This window comes from Anser brachyrhynchus, assembly GCF_964034855.1.
Source record: "Anser brachyrhynchus genome assembly, chromosome: 5".
NCBI classification, from domain to species: Eukaryota; Metazoa; Chordata; class Aves; order Anseriformes; family Anatidae; genus Anser; species Anser brachyrhynchus.
The window spans coordinates 4,146,019-4,165,412 of NC_137699.1; the positions used below are offsets into that span (position 1 = coordinate 4,146,019).

At 37.6% G+C, this 19,394-nt stretch overlaps 1 protein-coding gene across 22 annotated transcripts in view; it reads left to right on the forward strand.

Moving 5' to 3' along the window:
• The window catches only part of INSC (INSC spindle orientation adaptor protein), a 332,365-nt gene that overhangs the window by 117,567 nt on the left and 195,404 nt on the right, over window positions 1-19,394 (forward strand). For all 22 annotated transcript variants that reach the window (XM_080595847.1, XM_080595865.1, XM_080595846.1 and 19 more), the window contains 4 exons: window positions 1,385-1,563; window positions 14,592-14,658; window positions 17,726-17,881; window positions 18,539-18,615. In XM_080595847.1, the coding sequence (XP_080451973.1) occupies window positions 1,385-1,563; window positions 14,592-14,658; window positions 17,726-17,881; window positions 18,539-18,615 (479 nt within the window). The remainder of the gene's footprint in view (window positions 1-1,384; window positions 1,564-14,591; window positions 14,659-17,725; window positions 17,882-18,538; window positions 18,616-19,394) is intronic.

Here is a 19,394-nt window from a genome sequence, read left to right on the forward strand (position 1 = left end):
ACCCTTTCAAATACTAGAGGCTTTCAGTCAGGTGTTCTCTCTCTGGACATTCAGATTTTCTCAGAGCTTCATGTTAGAAACTCCAGTTTGCGTCATTTAGTTTGATTTCCCATGATCATTACATTTTACCTGGATATTCCTCTACTGAGCCCAATGGTTACAGTTAAAGTAGAGCACTTCAATTTTCATGTTTTTATTATTATTATTTAATGGATTAAGAAAAGATTGTAGTAGTGCTACTGCTTGAGGATTCTGCAGTGGCTAGGAATTATCTGAGACGTGCTCAAACATTCTTAGGCATTCCCAGAGCTAGTGCTGCAGAAGTCAAGGAAACACTTTTATCACTAATGACCAGACTGCCCAGCAATAAATACTGAAGGTTCTGCCTCGAACCTTCTCTGAATCCAGTGGGTGGAATTAACCTGTGCTGTGCCTGATTCTCCTGTAACTAGACTACTAGCGGCATCTAAACTGACTTAAGTTGTTTTTAGAGGTTATCACAATGTACCGCAGTCAAAGGAGAAACTGAATAGCCCACTGTAAGGGATTAGCAGGTGGAGAATTTCCCTGATTCTCTGTGCTCAAGTTCCACATGAATTTAGTAACATATACTCTTCTCAAGATATGTGAGCATTAAAAATAGACCGTGTGTAACTTTGGGAGAGCTTTTTCAATAATCACACACCAGTGTCCTTGTAATATTTATAGCTCAGTAATTGAATTACTGTAATATGTTTAATTTTTAAAACATGCCGAAATCTAATTGCCAGGTGATTCGGATCTTAGTTAAAATACATGTGTGCAAGGAATTAAAAGACAGTGGTGTCTTCAGCACTTCTTACTGAAGCTCAAAAATATGCAGGATGACTACAAAGAAATAAGTTTAGAGATGTGTGTGCTTCATTCTAAAGATCAGGATATATGGCAGAATTATTCTCTTATGGTTCACCTACTGTCAGCCTTCTGCCTCCTGTATTTCATTTTATTTATATCAAATTGCAGGTTGAACAACATTCAATGGAATGTTCTCTGTAGAATGATAAACTAGGTAGATCATCTCATTAGTTAGATGAATGCTTAGGAAACACTTGGTGGCTAGATTCATTTTTTCCATCTTTGCCTGCTTGTGGTGTCCAGAAACACAAGCATAAATAAGGGTGCCTAATGTTAATAACTTATAAAGCACCTTAAATTGTGATATACTATATTTTTGCCACAAAATGATTTTTTTTGGTCTTGAATATTATGAACTTGGTCATAATTATTCTTGGTCAGATATTAAGATTATTAATGAAAAGTGCAGATGGTTAAATGTTGCTTTGAAACGAACATGTTTCTGCAATGAAGGGATGACTTTTATCCAGCTTATTCTCTGCATTCCTAGAACTGTGCCAAGAAGCCTCATCTGGTGAAGTTTTCCTGCTGGCTTCAGCAGCTCTTGCCAATATTACTTTCTTTGATACCATGGCTTGTGAAATGCTGCTCCAGTTAAATGCAATGAAGATTCTTCTAGCAGCATGTTCAGACAAACGCATAGTGGATACTCCATATTCCCGAGATCAGGTAAGCAGTTTCTCAGCAAGATACCACGTCTGAGCACATTTGTGCAAAAGTCAGCTGGTTTCAGCTCCATGTCTGTTTTGACATAGTCAAACCTAATTTGCTTTCTTGTCTTCCTTTTTTGGTTCTTTCTGACACATGGCTTTTTCTTTATCTGTTTATGTTGCTTATGAGAATTAAGAAAGGTGGCAGCTTTGAATGTAATTTTTCAAGAAAAAAAATAGCTAATTTATATCTTTCTAAGATACTAGGATGTATTTTTTTCCACCATGAAGATTGCCAAACACTGACACAGAACCAGAGAAGTTGCGGAATCTCTCTCATTAGAGGTATTCAGTATTTGGCTGGACAAAGCTCTGAGATAATTAAGATATGAATAGAGACTGGGACCTAAATAAACAGTTTTCAGTGCTAAGAGGAATTATCTCCAAGAGCTGAATAAGGATCTGATCCTCAGCCCATTGACGTTGGTAGGCTTTGGATCACGTCCTAACTGCATGATAGATGGTTTGCAAGTTCTTCTGGCAAATGCAGACGATATACTTTTGTGTTTCCTTTTCACTTTCTCTTTCTTTTTTCTCTTTTCCTTTTTTCTTTTTCTTTTTTCTTTTTTTCTCTTTTCTTTTTTTTTTTTTTCTCCAGTAAAGAGACAGAAAATTAAAGGTCTGTGCTAATGGACAAGTAAAATCAGAAGAAATTCTTTTGCTCCTGTCAGGTACTGCCATATAAATGGTATGTTTTGGAGAAGCACTTCTTATTTGGCATCTCGGTGATGAATTTCACCTCAACAGAGTATCTGGGGGTTTCAGTAACTACTACTAAGAGATGGAGAATGCTAGTCAGTTCTGTTAACCTACTTTGGTTTATGAGACATTGTGAATACAACTAAAAGCCCAGAATTCATTCCTAAGAAGCTCATTCCCTTCCCAATTCTGGAAATGATTAATGGCAGGCTTGGGATCTGCCACAAAAAAACCCTCAGTGTACCCCTCAACAGGATGTCAGGCCATGAAAATCAAGGCATAAGAGACCATAGAAACTCATTACTGGAGAACTAGAGGGTTACCAGGGCTGCTTTAGCTTGTATTAAGAGCAGTTTTCTATCTCAGAAGCATTTATGAAAAGATGAAGTAAGTTGTAATTACCATACTTTGGTACAAACAAGGACCTCAGCTTGGATGTTTTTTATTTCATATGCATGATTCTTCATGTTCGTTTTTTTTTTTTTTTTTTTTGTTATTCCTCCTCTACTCTAATAATTTTGATTTCCTTATTTATTTATATCCTCATCTTAGTTCTGCTGTGAGTTTGCAATTTGCTTTATGGGTAGCATAGCAAGCCCTTTCTTTGTTTGAGGAAGGCAGACATTCAGAGAAACATTTATGACTTTGTTAGGTAACAGACTAGGTAGAGGCCTTCTGCAGCTTTCCAGGTTGCAGGACATCTCATTAGCTAGAATAACAGAAAACTTCAGAATGGCTTCACTCCAAGAATTAAAATTTCATCCCCAGTAACACCTTGCATTCCTTCCTGGAATGAAAAACCAGGTCAGGAAGGTGTGATGGATTCTATGATGTGCCACAGTAAGTTTCTGAGCTGTCTCCTAGCTTCTGAGCTGTTATTTCTGCAGCAATGGGACTGTGAAATGCTACCTGTGTGTTGCTCTGTTACTGAGCACCAGTTGCTCAGGTGGAGCTTAAGTGCTGCTCGTCTTGACTTTAAGAGCTGTCAGTGTTGCTAGTCAAGCAGTTTTGATAAGGCAACAGCCTTAAGAGAATTCTTCCTTTTAAGTCCTGAACAAGTATGCATTTGAGTAGATTGTTCACCTTTCAAAAGCGTACTTGTTTTAGTGGTATATTAAAGGGCAAGTTCTGCCAATTATCATACTTTTATGGAATATTTTGCATTTTAATTTGCTGCGTGCCTAGTTGTTGCAATGGGAATAACATGGGCTTGGCTAGAGGAAAAAAACAAACAAACAAACAAAAACCCACAGCACTACTTCAGTTTTGTTACACATTTTTAATTTAGTAATACATTCTATAGTGAACCAACCAATATTTCCAAATACATTACTACTTTGGCATTCCTGTTGATTTAAGAAAATTTTAATTTCCTAAAATAGAATGAAGCATGCTCATTTTAAGCCAAAAATGGGAGAAAGATGGTTGATATGCAAGAAAGGAAAAATGAGTCTTGTTTCCATCTGTGCAATTTTATATCATCTTAAAGTTGCAATATGCCCTCCCATACTGCCTTTCTAAGGACAGCTCGCACTGATTAGTTATCACCCTCCATGATGGTATAAATAGATAACATTCTGCTCAGGAGCTGGATGTCAGATGAATTCTTTGTTGACTGCAGAAAGCATTTTCCTGCTTAGGCTCCTCGAATAGTAATTTGTCTTCTGACTTCTGAAAAGCTTTTGTGCACAAATAATGACAAACTTTTCCTATCTTCACTATCTGAAAACTGACTGACTTCCTCTTTCACTTCCCAGACAGTCTTAGATTAGATCAGGTAAGAAACCAAGAACTGAGGGCTGGACTTGATAAATAAGATAATCATTGTCAATTTTATAGCAGTTTGCTTTGTTTCTGTAATAAGCTGTGTTACATCAGGATTGCTTAGTTTTATAACAAAATATTTTGTATGGGAGTTGACAGATAAAGCTCTGATTTCCAGACAATTTAGTCTCTAGTTTTGGGTCAAAATAGGTATGAATGTGCCACTTGTTCTTTGCTTACTGCAGCTACCTCTTTGTTTGCTGTTTTTTTTCTTTTTTTTTCTTTCTTTTTTTTTCTCCTGGATAATGGAAAACTTTTACTTGAAAGGTGCATATTCTTTCAGAAAGCTTCATGCCTAAATTCATGCAGTATATACCTGTCTAATATATACAGTCAGATGTATTAATGGAGATGAAGCATTGTCAGAAGAAGGGTTTTAACCAAAACTCTTGTCATTCTAGGCCTCCTTTATTCTAACAATCATCTTAGACTCTACATAGAAAAATATGAAATGTATATTTGTGCACAGTATATTTATGTCTAATAATTTTTTCTCTCTACATTCCCACATGTCTCTTCAGTGTTACTAGCATTCTCACCTTACCTGTGAAGTTGTGGAGGTAAAGTCTAACAGCTTCTGATCTTCTGTTATTCAGGCAGACAAAGAATTAATGTGGAGTGAATACATCAATTTTAAAGTGGCTATTTCTAGGTCTAAAATAAGTGACTTTTTTCAAAAAAGTTTTAGGTGGAGAAAGGTTTTTAAATTGGAAGGAGAAAATGGAAATAGTTACTTTTTTTGTTTTTTTCCCTGCTGAATGCTTTCTGGTTTTGCTGGTGTTTGAGGGATATTGCAGGCTCTGCAGCTGAGATCTCTCTCAGTTAAGATTTGAAGCCCTTAATATTGTTTTTCCTCTAGGTTCCAGATCCTTTTCTCTGATCCCTGATTTTTTCAGGGCATTTATTTTCCTTTTGCTGCCTTTTTTCCCCCCCTTTTTTCCTCTCACATGGAAGATTGCAGGGTCAAAAAGAGAGGAGAGACAGATGTTACTTTAAGATCAAGAAATCCAGATTTTTAAATGTTGCCTAGGTTCCAGTGAAAGACATTTTTAAACAGAAAAATATTAACAGGACCTTTAGACTTTTAAAAGTCCCTGCCTGAATAACAGGAGCTCACAGTACTACTTCTCAACCAGAGTTTCTGGAATACTGGGGAACTTATTACTCCTTGCCAACTGTTTTTTTGTTTCTGCTTGTTATGAAGACTGGAACTTCTGACTCCAATTTTTTTAAATTGCTGTCCAAATTTTCCCATATGTTTGGAAGCCAGCATGGACTAACAAGAACATGGGCTCAGAATGGAGTTTGAGCCATGCAGTCCATGTTAGGTGCCCACCTTCTCTGTATCTGACAGAAGTAGGAGACAAAATCATTGTTGGTCACAGAGGAAGGCAGCAGACGAAGAGTCCTCCTCACTTATGCTTTTGAAGTTGTAGGAGCAAAAAGAGGTTGGAAGGGGAGCTCCTTCTCCCTGTTGGATCAGGAGAGGAATATCCCTTCCACCACTGAACCATCAGCTGGTCCTTCCCAGATAATAAATGCATGAGATACTCTGGGACTGAGTGACCTATGGCATGTTACACAAGCAGCCAGTGACAGGGTTAGGAACAAAGGTTGGTGATCTGCCTTTATTAGCTTTGTCTGTGAACTGTGGTTGGCAAACTATATACTAAGATTGTGCAATTCTTTCTAGTATTTACTAGATCACATTGAGAAAACATGTTTTCGATGAATATAGCTTGAAACATAGGTGATACGTTACATAATAAAGTTATTAAAAATACAATTAAGAAATTAAACTAGTAACAAGACTGCCAATAGGATGTAAAAATGGAAATTAGGCCAAAAGTCACATGCCTTTCCCTGAACTTTAACCATGACATTATATCACTGATATCCTAACTTTAACCATGACATTATATCACTGATATCCTGGTTAATTTTCTATGTGAGACTGCAAGTGCTTTCCTCTTGTCTGTTCCCTTCCCCCCCCACCTTTTTTATTTTTAACTGGCTATCTCTGTCTTTGCACGTACAGTAATTTTAAGAATATAAAAATAAGTGAGTGTCTTGACAGTTTTTATGTGGTCAATGTTATGGATTGTTACACTTCAGGGGACCAGCACTAAATCTCTTAAACAAATCTTTTTGAGAGAAAATGCCTGTTTAGTTATAATTCTGCCTTTTGGAGTTAGATTTGATGCAGTATAAGGCAATATGCATCATTATGCAAAACAAGAGGCACAGCTGGAAGAGTAAAATCCTCATGTCAGCTGAAAAACTCTTTGCTATTCTTTCCTAGCTCAGTGTGTATAGGGCTTTATTCCTGGGATCAATTCCTAATATTGTCCCTGCTCAGATTTTGGAGTACTAATTTAACTTCTCAGCATTTCTGTTTAATCATCTGTAAAGTTGGGCAGACAGTACACTTGCTCAGTGTAAAGCCTCTCTGGAGGAAACATGCTATGTCAGCACGATTCATTGCAGTTTTTATCTTCTGTCCTTGCCTGTAAGGTTCACAGTACAATTAGGCTGGTGCTATTTACTGCAATAACTATAAAGAGGAGACTTTGCAGCAGGCTGTACCGATCATAAAGCTACAAGTCAGAGATGGTTGTGTATGCATTTTGCTCCTTTTGTCTTGTTTTCATCACAAAATGAGATAGTAGACTTCAAACAGCCTCTGACTTCTGCCATATGACCTGGTTTGTGGGACGTGCCCATTCACCATGTGACCTAAATGCAGGATGCATTTCCAGTGTGCTTCTTTAAAACAAAATATGTGAGAATCTGGTTATTCTGCCTACTTCTTAGCTTTTTTAGTCAGTAGTATGAAGTAAAGTAAATAAAAATCTAGTAAAGACATCCTTCATGCCAAAGGGGAAGATTCCTTTAGTTTTAGCCTCTGATGCTCTGCCTTAGCCTTCCAAGACTACGGTTCCCTGACATAGTCTCAAAGTAGACCTGGAATTCGCCAGCAGATCCTGTCTCTAACTGCTATTTTGATTTTATGGGGATGTTTGCCTCTTCCAATCAGGTGGCAGTTCTTGCCCTAAACGAGGTAAGTAAGCCTCAAATGTGGAAGATATTGGCCCTTTAACAGGCTGAAATGTGCGCTTTCATCTTCCAAATCCTACTGCATTTTTATTCCTGAATAGCTGGTTTCACACTAATCAGAAACACTTGAAGATCATCTTAAATCTCCTGTTCATAGTAGGTTATCTCAAGCAGTAAAGCAGCCTTCTGTTTCTTTGTGGTTTTTAGGTTTAAACCTCTTTATTACCTAAAGCATTTGAGATTTATGTTCTCAGCGTATGTATCTGAGTTTATAACAAAGCATTTTGAGTTAGTTTTCACTTTTGTAACAAATGGCCAGTACCTTTCTTTACTGGTTAGTGAACAGTAGTCACCATTACTTGTTTAGAAAGACAAGTGTTGTTATGATGTCAGTCGTTACATTATTTAAGCAGGAGAATCTCCAAGCTGACTTGGATGGAGATTTGAGAGGTTTTGAACAACACTATTTTACAGGTTCTTAACCATAGTTTCTCAAATTTCTCCCACTCTTGATAACTGTAATTCCTAAGGCTCAGTGCAAAGTCAACCACAGAATTGAAAAGGAAGGTTCACTGTTCATAAACTCAGCGTATGAAAGAGTGGGTGGAAGGAAATTGTGTGGAACTGAAAACACTTTTCAAATGATAAAAATAGATTTTGTTTATTGGAGTAACCAATGATATTAACACTGCCAATTATAACAATGGGCAACATTGTCGCTGCAGAGGGGTGTGCCTGTGTATATTATCTGCTTACTTATTCTGGTTATAGAAATAGTGAATTTTAGTCAGGTTTTTAATTTCCAGGGCAACTGTGAGGCTAACAATATGATGCTGTATTGACTTTTGAAAGTCTGAAATATCTCCATTATTTTTAAGTCTATTTATTTATTAAATAGAGAACACTTCCATGGATCTAAATGGGAGCCTCCTTGCGAAATTCAAAAATAACAAAAACGTCAATACTTATTTCACCAGCAAATGATTTAAAGGTGAATTTTCAATGCCTCTTAATTTTAGGTATATCTTTTAAGTTCTGAAAATGAGCTCATTAGTCTTAGTTTAACCTTGTGAAAAATCATGCTAATCCTGGTGGGAGTAGGTGCATATTAAGATTTTGATAATTTGATGCCTCTTCTAGAGATGCTAAAATAGAAGCATTTCTGACAATTCTCTTGCTAGCATTTTGTGTTTTACTTCTCATGGTGACATAGTTTAGGTGGACAGTGTATAACACATATTAACAGCTGGGTGGTGAATACAGGGATAAACCTCAGAGGCCTGTTCTACTGGTTGTTTTTAGTAGTGCATATCATGCATATCTTTGCCTCTGTCTTCAACACTGATGACGGGTTTCAGGACCCAGGGTACCCTGAGCTGGAGGACCATGATGGTGGGAATAATAAACTCCCAACCAACCCTGAACGTGTGCGGGATTTGCTGCTCCACCTGCTGCTCCACCTGGATCCATACAAGTCCATGGGTCTGGACGGAATTCATCCCAGGGTGCTTAAAGAGCTGGTTGACGTCATCGCAGGACCTCTCAATTATTTTTCAACAATCTTGGGAATCTGGAGAGGTCCCATTGGACTGGAAGCTGGCAAATGTTGTGCCAATTTTCAAGAAGGGTAAGAAAGAAGACCCTAGCAATTACAGGCCTGTCAGTCTCATGTCAGTGCCTGGTAAAATTATGGAGAGGATGATCCTTGAAGTTATTGAAGCGCACCTGGGGGACAATGTAGTCACTGTTCCAGCCAACATGGGTTCATGAGGGGTAGGTCCTGCCTAACAAATTTGATTTCTTTTTATGATAAGATCACCCATCTAGTCGATCAAGGGAAACCACCTAATGTGATCTTTTTGGACTTCAGCAAAGGTTTTGATACAGTTTCCCATAGGGTCCTACTGGACAAAATGTCCAGCATACAGCTAAACAAAAACATCATACGATGGGTGAGCAATTGGCTGATGGACAGGGCTCGAAGGGTTGTGGTAAATGGGGCCACATCTGGCTGGCGGATGGTCACTAGTGGGGTATCTCAAGACTTCATTTTAGGGCCAATCCTCTTCAGTGTTTTTATAAATGATTTGGATATAGGACTAGAAGGTGTTTTGAGCATATCTGCCAGTGACACCAAACTTGGAGGAGTTGTGGACTCGGATGAGGGTGGAAAGGCCTTGCAGAGAGATCTGGACAGATTGGAGAGCTGGGCGATCACCAACCACATGAAGTTTAACAAAAGCAAGTGCCAGGTCCTGCACCTGGGATGGGGCAACCCTGGTTATACGTACAGACTGGGCGATGAGATGCTGGAGAGCAGCCCCGCAGAGAGGGATCTGGGGGTTGTGGTTGACAGCAAGCTGAACATGAGCCAGCAGTGTGCCCTGGCAGCCAGGAGGGCCAACCGTATCCTGGGGTGCATCAGCATGGCATTGCTAGTTGGTCGAGGGAAGGGACTGTCCCTCTCTGCTCTGCGCTGGTGCGGCCTCACCTCGAGCACTGTGTGCAGTTCTGGGCACCACAGTACAAAAAGGATGTGAAACTGCTGGAGAGTGTCCAGAGGAGGGCGACGAAGATGGTGAAGGGCCTAGAGGGGAAGACATTCGAGCAGCGGCTGAGGTCACTGGGCCTGTTCAGCCTGGAGAAGAGGAGGCTGAGGGGGGACCTCATCGCAGTCTACAACTTCCTTGCGAGGGGGAGTGGAGAGGCAGGTGACCTATTCTCCGTTATCACCAGTGATAGGACCTGCGGGAACGGCGTTAAGCTGAGGCAGGGGAAGTTTAGGCTAGACATCAGGAAGAGGTTCTTCACTGAGAGGGTGGTTGCACACTGGAACAGGCTCCCCAGTGAAGTAGTCACTGCACCAAGCCTGTCTGAATTTAAGAAGCGATTGGACTGTGCACTTAGTCACATGGTCTAAACTTTTGGGCAGACCTGTGCGGTGCCAGGAGTTGGACTTGATGATCCTTATGGGTGCCTTCCAACTCGGGATATTCTATGATTCTGTGATTCTATGATTCTATGCAAGACTGACTGGAATTATTCAACTTTCATGTTGTGGCACACAAATGTGTCTTAGGCAATTTATTACTAAGCAAAACTAAGAACCAAATTGCTCACATAGTGTAATTTACCAAAAAGATTAAGAGGTAACTTGCAAGACTGAACTCAGGTAAATAAGCTAAGCTCTTGATGTGACAAAGAAAGAATGAAAAAGAGCCATGAAACCAAACCAAACCAAAAAAGAACAAGAAGAAACAAATATTAAAATTAAAACTAAGCAGTTACAACCAACATGGGGGGAAAAATATTAAGGGAAATGGCAGGTTCTGCATTTTCTATATCATCATATCAAGACAGCGTCTTGCTTAAAAATGATACTGAGTTAAATATATCTTAAAGAGATAAGTAGTCACATAAATGGAAGAAAGATCCTGTGAATACAGGAAGTCAGCTTTAGAGTTGTAATGGTCCTTTGTAGCCAAATTTGTTTTTCTGCTTGTATCCTGAGCATTGCTTTGTAAAAGTTATGTATTTTCCTTTACAGAGAAGCAAGCTCTTCAGTGAAAATCAAATAGAGTTTTAAAAACTTTCATAAGTTTAGAACATAAATCTGGATGTAGACTACTACTTAATTTGCCCTGCATGGGATCTGCATATCTGAATTCTCTCTCTCAACATGCAACAATATATTTTTACTTTTCAGCTCCTCCAAAACTGTCCTAAGTGTTTTCTTTACCTTGGAATATAGCATATTATTCTCTTCTGAGCGTGAAAGAAAGACAGACCAGTGGTTTCAGGCACAGCATAACAGACATAGTTTTAAACTAGTGACAAAGTGGAAAGATCTGAATTGTACGGTCAGTCATTTTACCTTCTCCGAGCAGCATCAGAAAAATGTCTGTCTTTCCATATGGGAGTATTCTCAAATAGTTTAGCAACAAGTGAATTTTTCAGCAAGAGTTTCTCCTTCTCTTCCAATACTTAATGTTGTCATGTTGATGGCACATCTAACCACAGAACAAGGTTTATAGATTTTTATTTCTTTTATTAACTTATTTTTTATAACTCTTTTCCAATGCACCCCATGAATTGGAAGGCTGAATTCTGCATCTTTCCTTAGTGCATCCAATAGAGATCTAGACTCTGAGACCCCTGACTCTGCAACTAGCATCTGCCCATGGTTTTAGGGCTACCAGTTCCTGCAGAGAAAGCTGCAGTCACCAGGTTTATCAAAAGTCTTCCTGCCATTAGAGAAGAACCTCAAATTTTTGATCAGTCTGAACAACAGAGACCAGAATATGGACTTAGCTTGGGTTAGTCTATTGGAGGGATCTGCAATATCTGTACAAATAACAGATGCAAGGGTCAGGACCTAGCTCCAGGACATATCATACATATTGAAAATAGATTATGAGATCAAGTATTATATTAAAAACAATCCACATATGATGAAGCAATATTGTTTGTTTGTTTTCTGGGAAAAAAAACCAAACAAACAACATTTACAGATTTCACATTTCAGTATATTGCTAGGGTTAGTGTAATTTGCGGGCTTCAGAATAGACTTTCTCCCTGGTGTCATTGCAACAACAGATGATCAGAGGTTGTGTGTGCTATTGTCAAGGACAGCCTCTTTTTTGTACTTTAAGCTGCCTAGAAGGTCATTGCGTGGCTTAGGAATCCAGAGAAATTCCAAGAATCCTAAACCAGCACAGGTGCCAGTCCTTTATAATCTTGGAGAGTAGTCTTGTTCAAGATATTTCTTTAAAAAATAATGAAATTTATATAGAATATTGCAGTGGAATACTAGAAGATCCCATGTTAAATATTTTCACTTTAATTCTTAAATAATTGAAAATTCTTTCAATTCTTTCAAAATTCTTTCACTTCTTTCACTATCAACATTTTTTTTCTAGTAATTTTCATCTATTTTCCCCATGGCAATAGCTTTTATCTTTGTATGCTCCATGTTTTACAGTAACATCTGAATTGGTTTAACAATTCATCAGGGCTTCACAGTATTTTTTCTTTTTTTTTTTTTTTTGAGACACTTGCCTAAGGGTTTTTGGAATTTGGGGACAGATAATGGGAAAAGAAAGGCTTAGACAGAGACTGCAGCATGAGCCTAAGCATCATTAGACAAAAAGAATCTACATTGGGAGAGATGCTGCTGGAAAAGTTCTGTTTATGGTTTGCAATCAACTGTAAATCCAAAGGAAATCTTGCTTCATTAATACCAGTGCTCAAAGAAGTGTTGCTCTTCAAAGCAAAATGAGTCTACACACAAGTTTATTTTCCCCTAGAGAGTTCATCAAGGAATTAAACTTCCTTGAACTCTGGTCTCTATTACAGAGGAAATTTTCATGTAAGCTGCATATATAGTGAATTCTAAAATAAGCAAATATAGGAGAAATATAAAATTTAAAGTCAGCTCTATTCAGCTTGCCTCTTATGTGTTTATGTTATGCTATTTCATGTTTACCTTGTGTATATCACAGGAAAATGTGACATTTTGGGGAAAGAAAATCTATCCATATGAAGTGAGTTAATCCATAGTTTAACTGCCTTTAGAATCCTAAGGTGTTAAAAGGTAATTTAGGTAAAACCTGGATGTTATCAATAAGAAGGGTCTTACATAAACCTTTCTGGACAAGGCTACATATAAAACCTTTAGACTAGTTCATAAATACATTGAAAAATAAAGGGGCTGTGTGATCAACACAAAGGAGTCTGAAGTATAAATGTAACCATCACTCAAATAATTTTTGGTCTCAAAAGATATACACAAAATATTTTTACATATGAAAATACTTATTAGACAAAATAACTTGAAGCAGTGGAATAATTGGCACATATTCAAATTGTAGTTAATTGAATTCTTCATCTGTGGCTTAGAGAGCCACATGAGGTACATATTCTGCATAGAGGAAGTAATTTTCATTAACAGGATATAATTTAGAATGAGAAAACATATACACTCTGCCTGAAACAGTGTTAATAATTAATATGGAATAAATACATAGACATAGACTGAGTTACCATATTTCTACCTGTCACTCTTTAGAGTTTCAGCAACTCATTTGCATCCTAAGTACATATATTTATTCAGAGAGATGACACTGTAACACTGCCTTCGAAAGTGGAAGACCTTTATGTCACATCATTGAAAATGAGTCATCCTTGTTATTAAAATGGTAAAGTGAGATCAGAACGGTGATTTGATCTACTTACATCTGTCTAAGAAGTTTGCTTGTTTGTGAGCAAATGCTATACAGTTAAGTCATAACCAGTTCTCAAATTGATCATTATTTTTGAGGCTGATCAGTATTTCTCAACAAGAAAATAGGAACATTTTAAGGAAGAATATTATTTCTACTTTGTATTATAATGATATGTCACATTTATTATTTAGTCTCTCACATGTGCTGTTAATAATGAGATGTATTTGCATGTAGGAAGCGATTTATTTGAAGACTAAAGTATAAAAGACTATTGTGCAGGATTTATGATAGAAACTATACAATATCAGTGAAGGTAATGACTGAAAGCCAACAGGTCTACATGATCCAGGCTCTGTCAATGGCTGCTGCATCATTTAAAGCAAGCTGCATTGCACCTAATCTTGAAAACAGTTAATACTATTTTGGATAAGAAATTCCATAAGTTGTGATTTCACAACCTGCTTCTTTTGGTGCAAAACCTAATTTTGATCTTAGCTCAGGAAATGTGTAAACAGACTCTTAGGACCAGCTCTGGTTTGGACAGTGCTCTAATGCACATAATCTCTATGCATGTTAATAAGATTTTAAGACTGAAAAATATTCCTTAAATTATCATTTGAATTATGGCTGAAATCTTCAGATCCTTTGTGAGTGTTCCTCAAAGTTTAAGCCAAACCCTGAAGCAGAAAGGTAACAGTAATGTACCATTACTGAATGTACGGTATGTGCTAGTGCTTAACCTGTCCTGTGAGCATTATCTGTGCTGGAATGGGACCACAGGTCTGGCTTCTGAGTAAGGGCAGCTCTTGGCTGAATTATTTGTAGAACTCCCTTTTTTTTTTTTTATATATATATATATAAATGCTTATCTTCTTTCTTCTGATTTGACCACTGAAACAATTCTTCTGCTGTATAGAACTCTATGACATACTTCTCTGCATGAGTATAGGAGTGAGAGAAAAAGAAACGTTATTTTTCTTGTTGTCTTGGTTTCAATTGTCAGCCTTACATAAGAGACTCCTGAGAAATCAGAGGTGGGAATAGACTGTTCTCCTACAAGAACGCTTTTAATTTTTACTGATTTTGCCATATTCCTGCCATACTAATTTTATAAATCACAATGGTATTTAGTATTTGTGAATGTAACACCATACTTAGTATTTCCTTCTCTTTTTAATAACAGGTGGTAACAATATTGGCAAACATGTCTGTCTTGGACCAATGTGCTTCAGAAATCATTCAAGGAAATGGTATGTATTTTGGCTGAATTACATTCTATATGTGTTTGTGGAGAATGTTTGAAAGGAAAGGATTATTTGCAAGGTAAAGGAGAAAGACTTCACTAATAATACTTCGCTTTGAATCTTGTCTCTATTGGATATTGCATATTGCTGCAGGGTGCAGAATGAGTCCTTGGGAGAGTTCCTCGTAACTGAAATAATTTACCACTGGTTTAGAAGGCTTTGCATGTAAGGCCACATTGCTGATTTTGCGTGTATGTGCATGCTGTTTATTTGTAGATGCACAATGCAAGGTAGTATGGAAGTGTTTCAACATTTTTTATTCTTATAATTACACTGCATAAGGTATCAATTCTTACACATTGGAAGATATCTGATACAGAGCCATGTATAGTTTCTGTTCCTTTGTTCACAGGTATTCAGAGGTACAAATTTTGATGTATTGTTTTTCTTACTGAAGAGCAGTTGTCTCCCCCCCCCCCAGTCCTTTAAATATCATATTACAAGAAATTCATGATGTTAAAAAGAACTAGGTGTCATGGGCCCACCAGAAGTCTGACCAGTTAGGTTAATAATTCTGTGGAAGACATAACTGCCTTACTAATACACTTACCAACAAATTCATGGCCAAGCAATATTGTAAGCTTTTTTCTTCTCCCCTTTCAGTTGGAGATATTCAATTATTGTGAAGCTTCACAAACATTATCTTTTCTGTCCTAGGCATATCCCTTCCACAGTGTTTTAATTAATGTTTGTGTAGGAGAGGTTTTGAGTTTGGATCTATTTGAATCTTATGACAATGGGTTTCAGCATCCATGTAGAAAGCGGATCTTGAAATAGTCAATTTCATGTAATATTGGATTTAGTTGTTTATTATTTCCATATTTCAATGGAAAATTTGAGTTCTGCGCATACAAGTACAACTGGCAAGGATCATTTGCTAGATGGAATCCATGTGTGCACAGAGGTAGTGTGCATCTGATATCCTTGCTAAGGTGTGTTTATGTGTGAAAACGTATTGCTGTTTGAGACTAAATGAAAATGTGGAGGTTGAATAGATTTTGATACCAAAGCACTTCCATCACAGATGTGTGCAATTTTACAAATTATATGACCTCCCTGTCCCATGTAGAAAGCAATGCAGTAGGGGGAGAAGACAGGTAGGTTAGCACGTAGGTTTCTTACACAATGTCCTTGTTCCATGGGAGTGGAGGGCCAGTCCTGGAGAGGGGTCATTTGGGTCCATATGCTGGTTTCTGTCATGCTCTTGGTGAAGCATGCTCGCTGTGTTCCTAGAGGTTGGGTGGGTGCTTCTGGACATCTTGGTGCCGGCGCATGAAATTTCCCTCCCTGGAGTCTTTCCCAGAAACTCTTGGTAAGACCCTGACTTCCTCAGGTCTGTAGGTATTTGTAATTATCAGATTGGGTAGAAAATACCCTGTTGGTGATTTCTGTTCAAGTTATATTTTTTCCTGATTTTCTGTTGTTAGCACCCACAATCCGGATATGTCCTGGAAACTTTTGCACTCCTTTTTGATTAACAAGTTGATTATGTAGTTTGCATATCTATTTCCTTGAGCACACCATGAACTGCTTTGTTGACAGCTATTTGATCATGTTCCCACAAGTGCAGAAAGATCATAAAAGGACAGCCAAGCATGCTGTGCTTTGTAGGACCAGGACATTGCTGTTAACATTTGCAAATAACTGTGGAACAATTTGGGCAAATTGTTTAATATTCATCACAGATTGCATTGGATCTGTGCGCACTCACACCACTGGTGAGCTGTAAGCATGACTTGGACCAAAATAAAAAAGAAGCATACAGTGCCTAAGAGCCTGTTCTTCTTTCCAAAAGAAAACAGAGGTGTTCTGTCCTGTCCTCCCTCAGTGAAACATTTAATTAATGGAAGTATGTATGTGATAAAGTAAAGTTTGTGTATACACATCATGCAAGTCCACACAGAAGCATTTTCCCCCAGGCTTTCTAGAAGGGTTAGCACTCTTCTTGTGTATAAAAGCTTCTGTGTCTGACTAACACTAAAATAATTAGATGCTGGTCAGAAGCCAGGTTTACGTATGTGCTACCGAGAGCGGTCTTCAAATCTTACAGAGTCTCGATGGGTTTTCTACCCAACTTTGACTTTTTTTTTCTTGTATGTCAATTGATTATTATCTAGCTGCGTAATTCTGGTGCTAATTCTCTTAATTGTTTATGCAAATGTTCCAACTGTTAAAATCCTCAGATGCTACCTAAAGTAATCTGAATGCCTAATGGCATATGGAGTTTAATAGCACATAATTGTCCTTACATTTAAAATAATTTAGAAAAGATAAATCAGTGCAGTCTCATCTGGTCTTGTCCTGCTGCAATATGAGTATCAAGTCTTACAGGCAACCGTAAATTGATTTAAAAAAAAAATTAAAAAAATGATATGGGTGACGTTGTCTCCTCTGAAATGAAGACTAGTCATAGTAAACTTCGAGAAGCAGAACTTCATCATTTCCCTTATCAGGGGTTTTTAGAATGCAGATTACTTCAAATAGTTTGAGACAGAAGATTTTAAAAGTTCGCTTAAAAATATGTAAACTGAAAAAAAAAAAAAAAAACCAAACACCTTTTATTTTCTTTTAATTCAAACATCACGTAGAAACCTGAAATATGTTCCTACTGTTTTTTAGGTTAATGATTAGCTTTAGGTTAGTTTAGAAGCAAATAAAGAACTCATTTTGTTTTCATAAATATTTTTTTAGCCAATTTAAAATACTAACTACTGGACTCCAGTCAGGCTGTTTCAAAGCAGCCTGAATGGAAGAGGGAAGAGCTAGAGCATTTTCTAGTTCCAGAAGTTCTGTAGTTTCTTAGTGAAAACAAACTTCACACAGATCAGATGTGCCTAAATACTGATGGCAAAGTTGGAGCCCACAGTTATGCATTCTTCATGTACTATTCAGGCAGTAATTCTATTTACCTAACTCGCTTTTTCTCTTTACTTTTTTGGACTGATTTTATTTATTTATTTATTTATTTATTTATTTTTGAAAGAGGCTAACAATGGCTCTTACATCCTTCTAGGTATTCAACTTTTAATGGAAATGCTCTTTGAAAGGTCATCTTCAGGAAATACAGCAGAAGTTGCTGCTTGTGAGCGAGTCCAACAGAAATCTGCGGTTACACTGGCACGACTCAGCCGAGACCCTGAAGTGGCAGATGCAGCTGTAAAACTCAGCTGTAAGGATGTCTCACTAGCTTAATGAGACTGAAAAAGAGGGAGGAACTGTCAAGGAGGAGCTCTTTTTATTTTTTAGCCTCACTTGGTACAGTTTGTGGAATAGGTTCCCTATAAAATCTGTTCAGAGGGTTAGGAGGTTCTGCTAAATGAACCTCTGGTTCATTTCCTAGAGGAGCCTGAGACGCAGCTTCCACTCAATGCATAGGTGTGTCAGACTGTGACAACTAACAGTGCTACCTCCCACATTCCTTTACTTAAACCCTTGTGCAGTATCCATCAATGAACAGAAAACTTGGACCCGAGCAGGTTCAGATGTGCTGAATCTACTGGGAGGCAACATTTTCTTTGGGCTGGAGTTTTTTAAAGGCATGTGGGAGGATAGATGGGGAAGAAGTGGAATAATGATTTTCATTCTGAAAGAGCAACAAAGGTTAAAAACAATGCATTTCTTTGTTTACAATTTACAAGTATTAATTGTGAAGTGCTAGCTCCATGGAAAGTATCTTAAGTATTTGGATACCATCTTGGCATTAGAGGTAATATTTGGTAAGGAAGATAAATATTAACATTTTTGTTAAAGGCCTTTTATCCTTTTATCTCAGATAAGTAGTTTGTGTTTCTGAATTGTTTATCCCAATATTCTTTTGTGCATGCAGGTATTCCTCGCCTAATTAAACTTTGCCGATCACCAACTGAAAGAAATAACAGTGATTCTGTTTTAGTGGCATGTCTGGTAGGTACCTTTTTATCATGCTTATCCTGCAAAATGCATAAAATCCAGTCCTTTAGACTTCGAAATGAATAAGTATTGCAGAAATGTTTTAAATTCATGTCAGGGCCTCCTGCTTTTCCCCTTAAGTATAATCGTGTACAGTGTTAGTTATTCTTCCTGTAACTGAAGTTTTAGGTGAACATGTAAAAAATGTCTTCAACTTCATATTGTTGAGCACTCAACTTTGTAATTTAATGCGTCAATAATTGTTAAATTCCATTCTCTGGTGATATCTTTGCTGAAATGAGCCTTGAATCACAGAGGTAGTAGCCCTTTCTTTGTGCACATGCACACATACATATAAATATATATACAAATAATTAAATAAAATGGCCAAAGAGAGTAATGGAGATTTGCTTTCACTATAATCTATTATTTTTTTTTCCTATTTGAGTCTCTAAGACAACATAGAGCTTAGCCAAGGAGTGGCCAATGGAAGGTTAACACTGTCTCTGCTTAGGAGAAAAATCCTAGTTGCTGGCCCTACGCCACATAGACTGTGAGCCCCAGCCTGCTGTTGGAGTTAAGTAATTTCATGTAGGATACTGCAAGAGGAAAGTGCTCTGGGGACGTGGGTGAAGAATATTACTTGACAGTGTGTATGTGTTTTTTTTTTTTAATATAATATTAATGTTATTGTAGTGCCAAAATAAATCTTGGTGTTAATCAAAGCTACAATGACCTAGCTTGCTTTGTATGTGTATAGGGTAAGTTTTTGTTCATTTAAGCAGGACTCATTC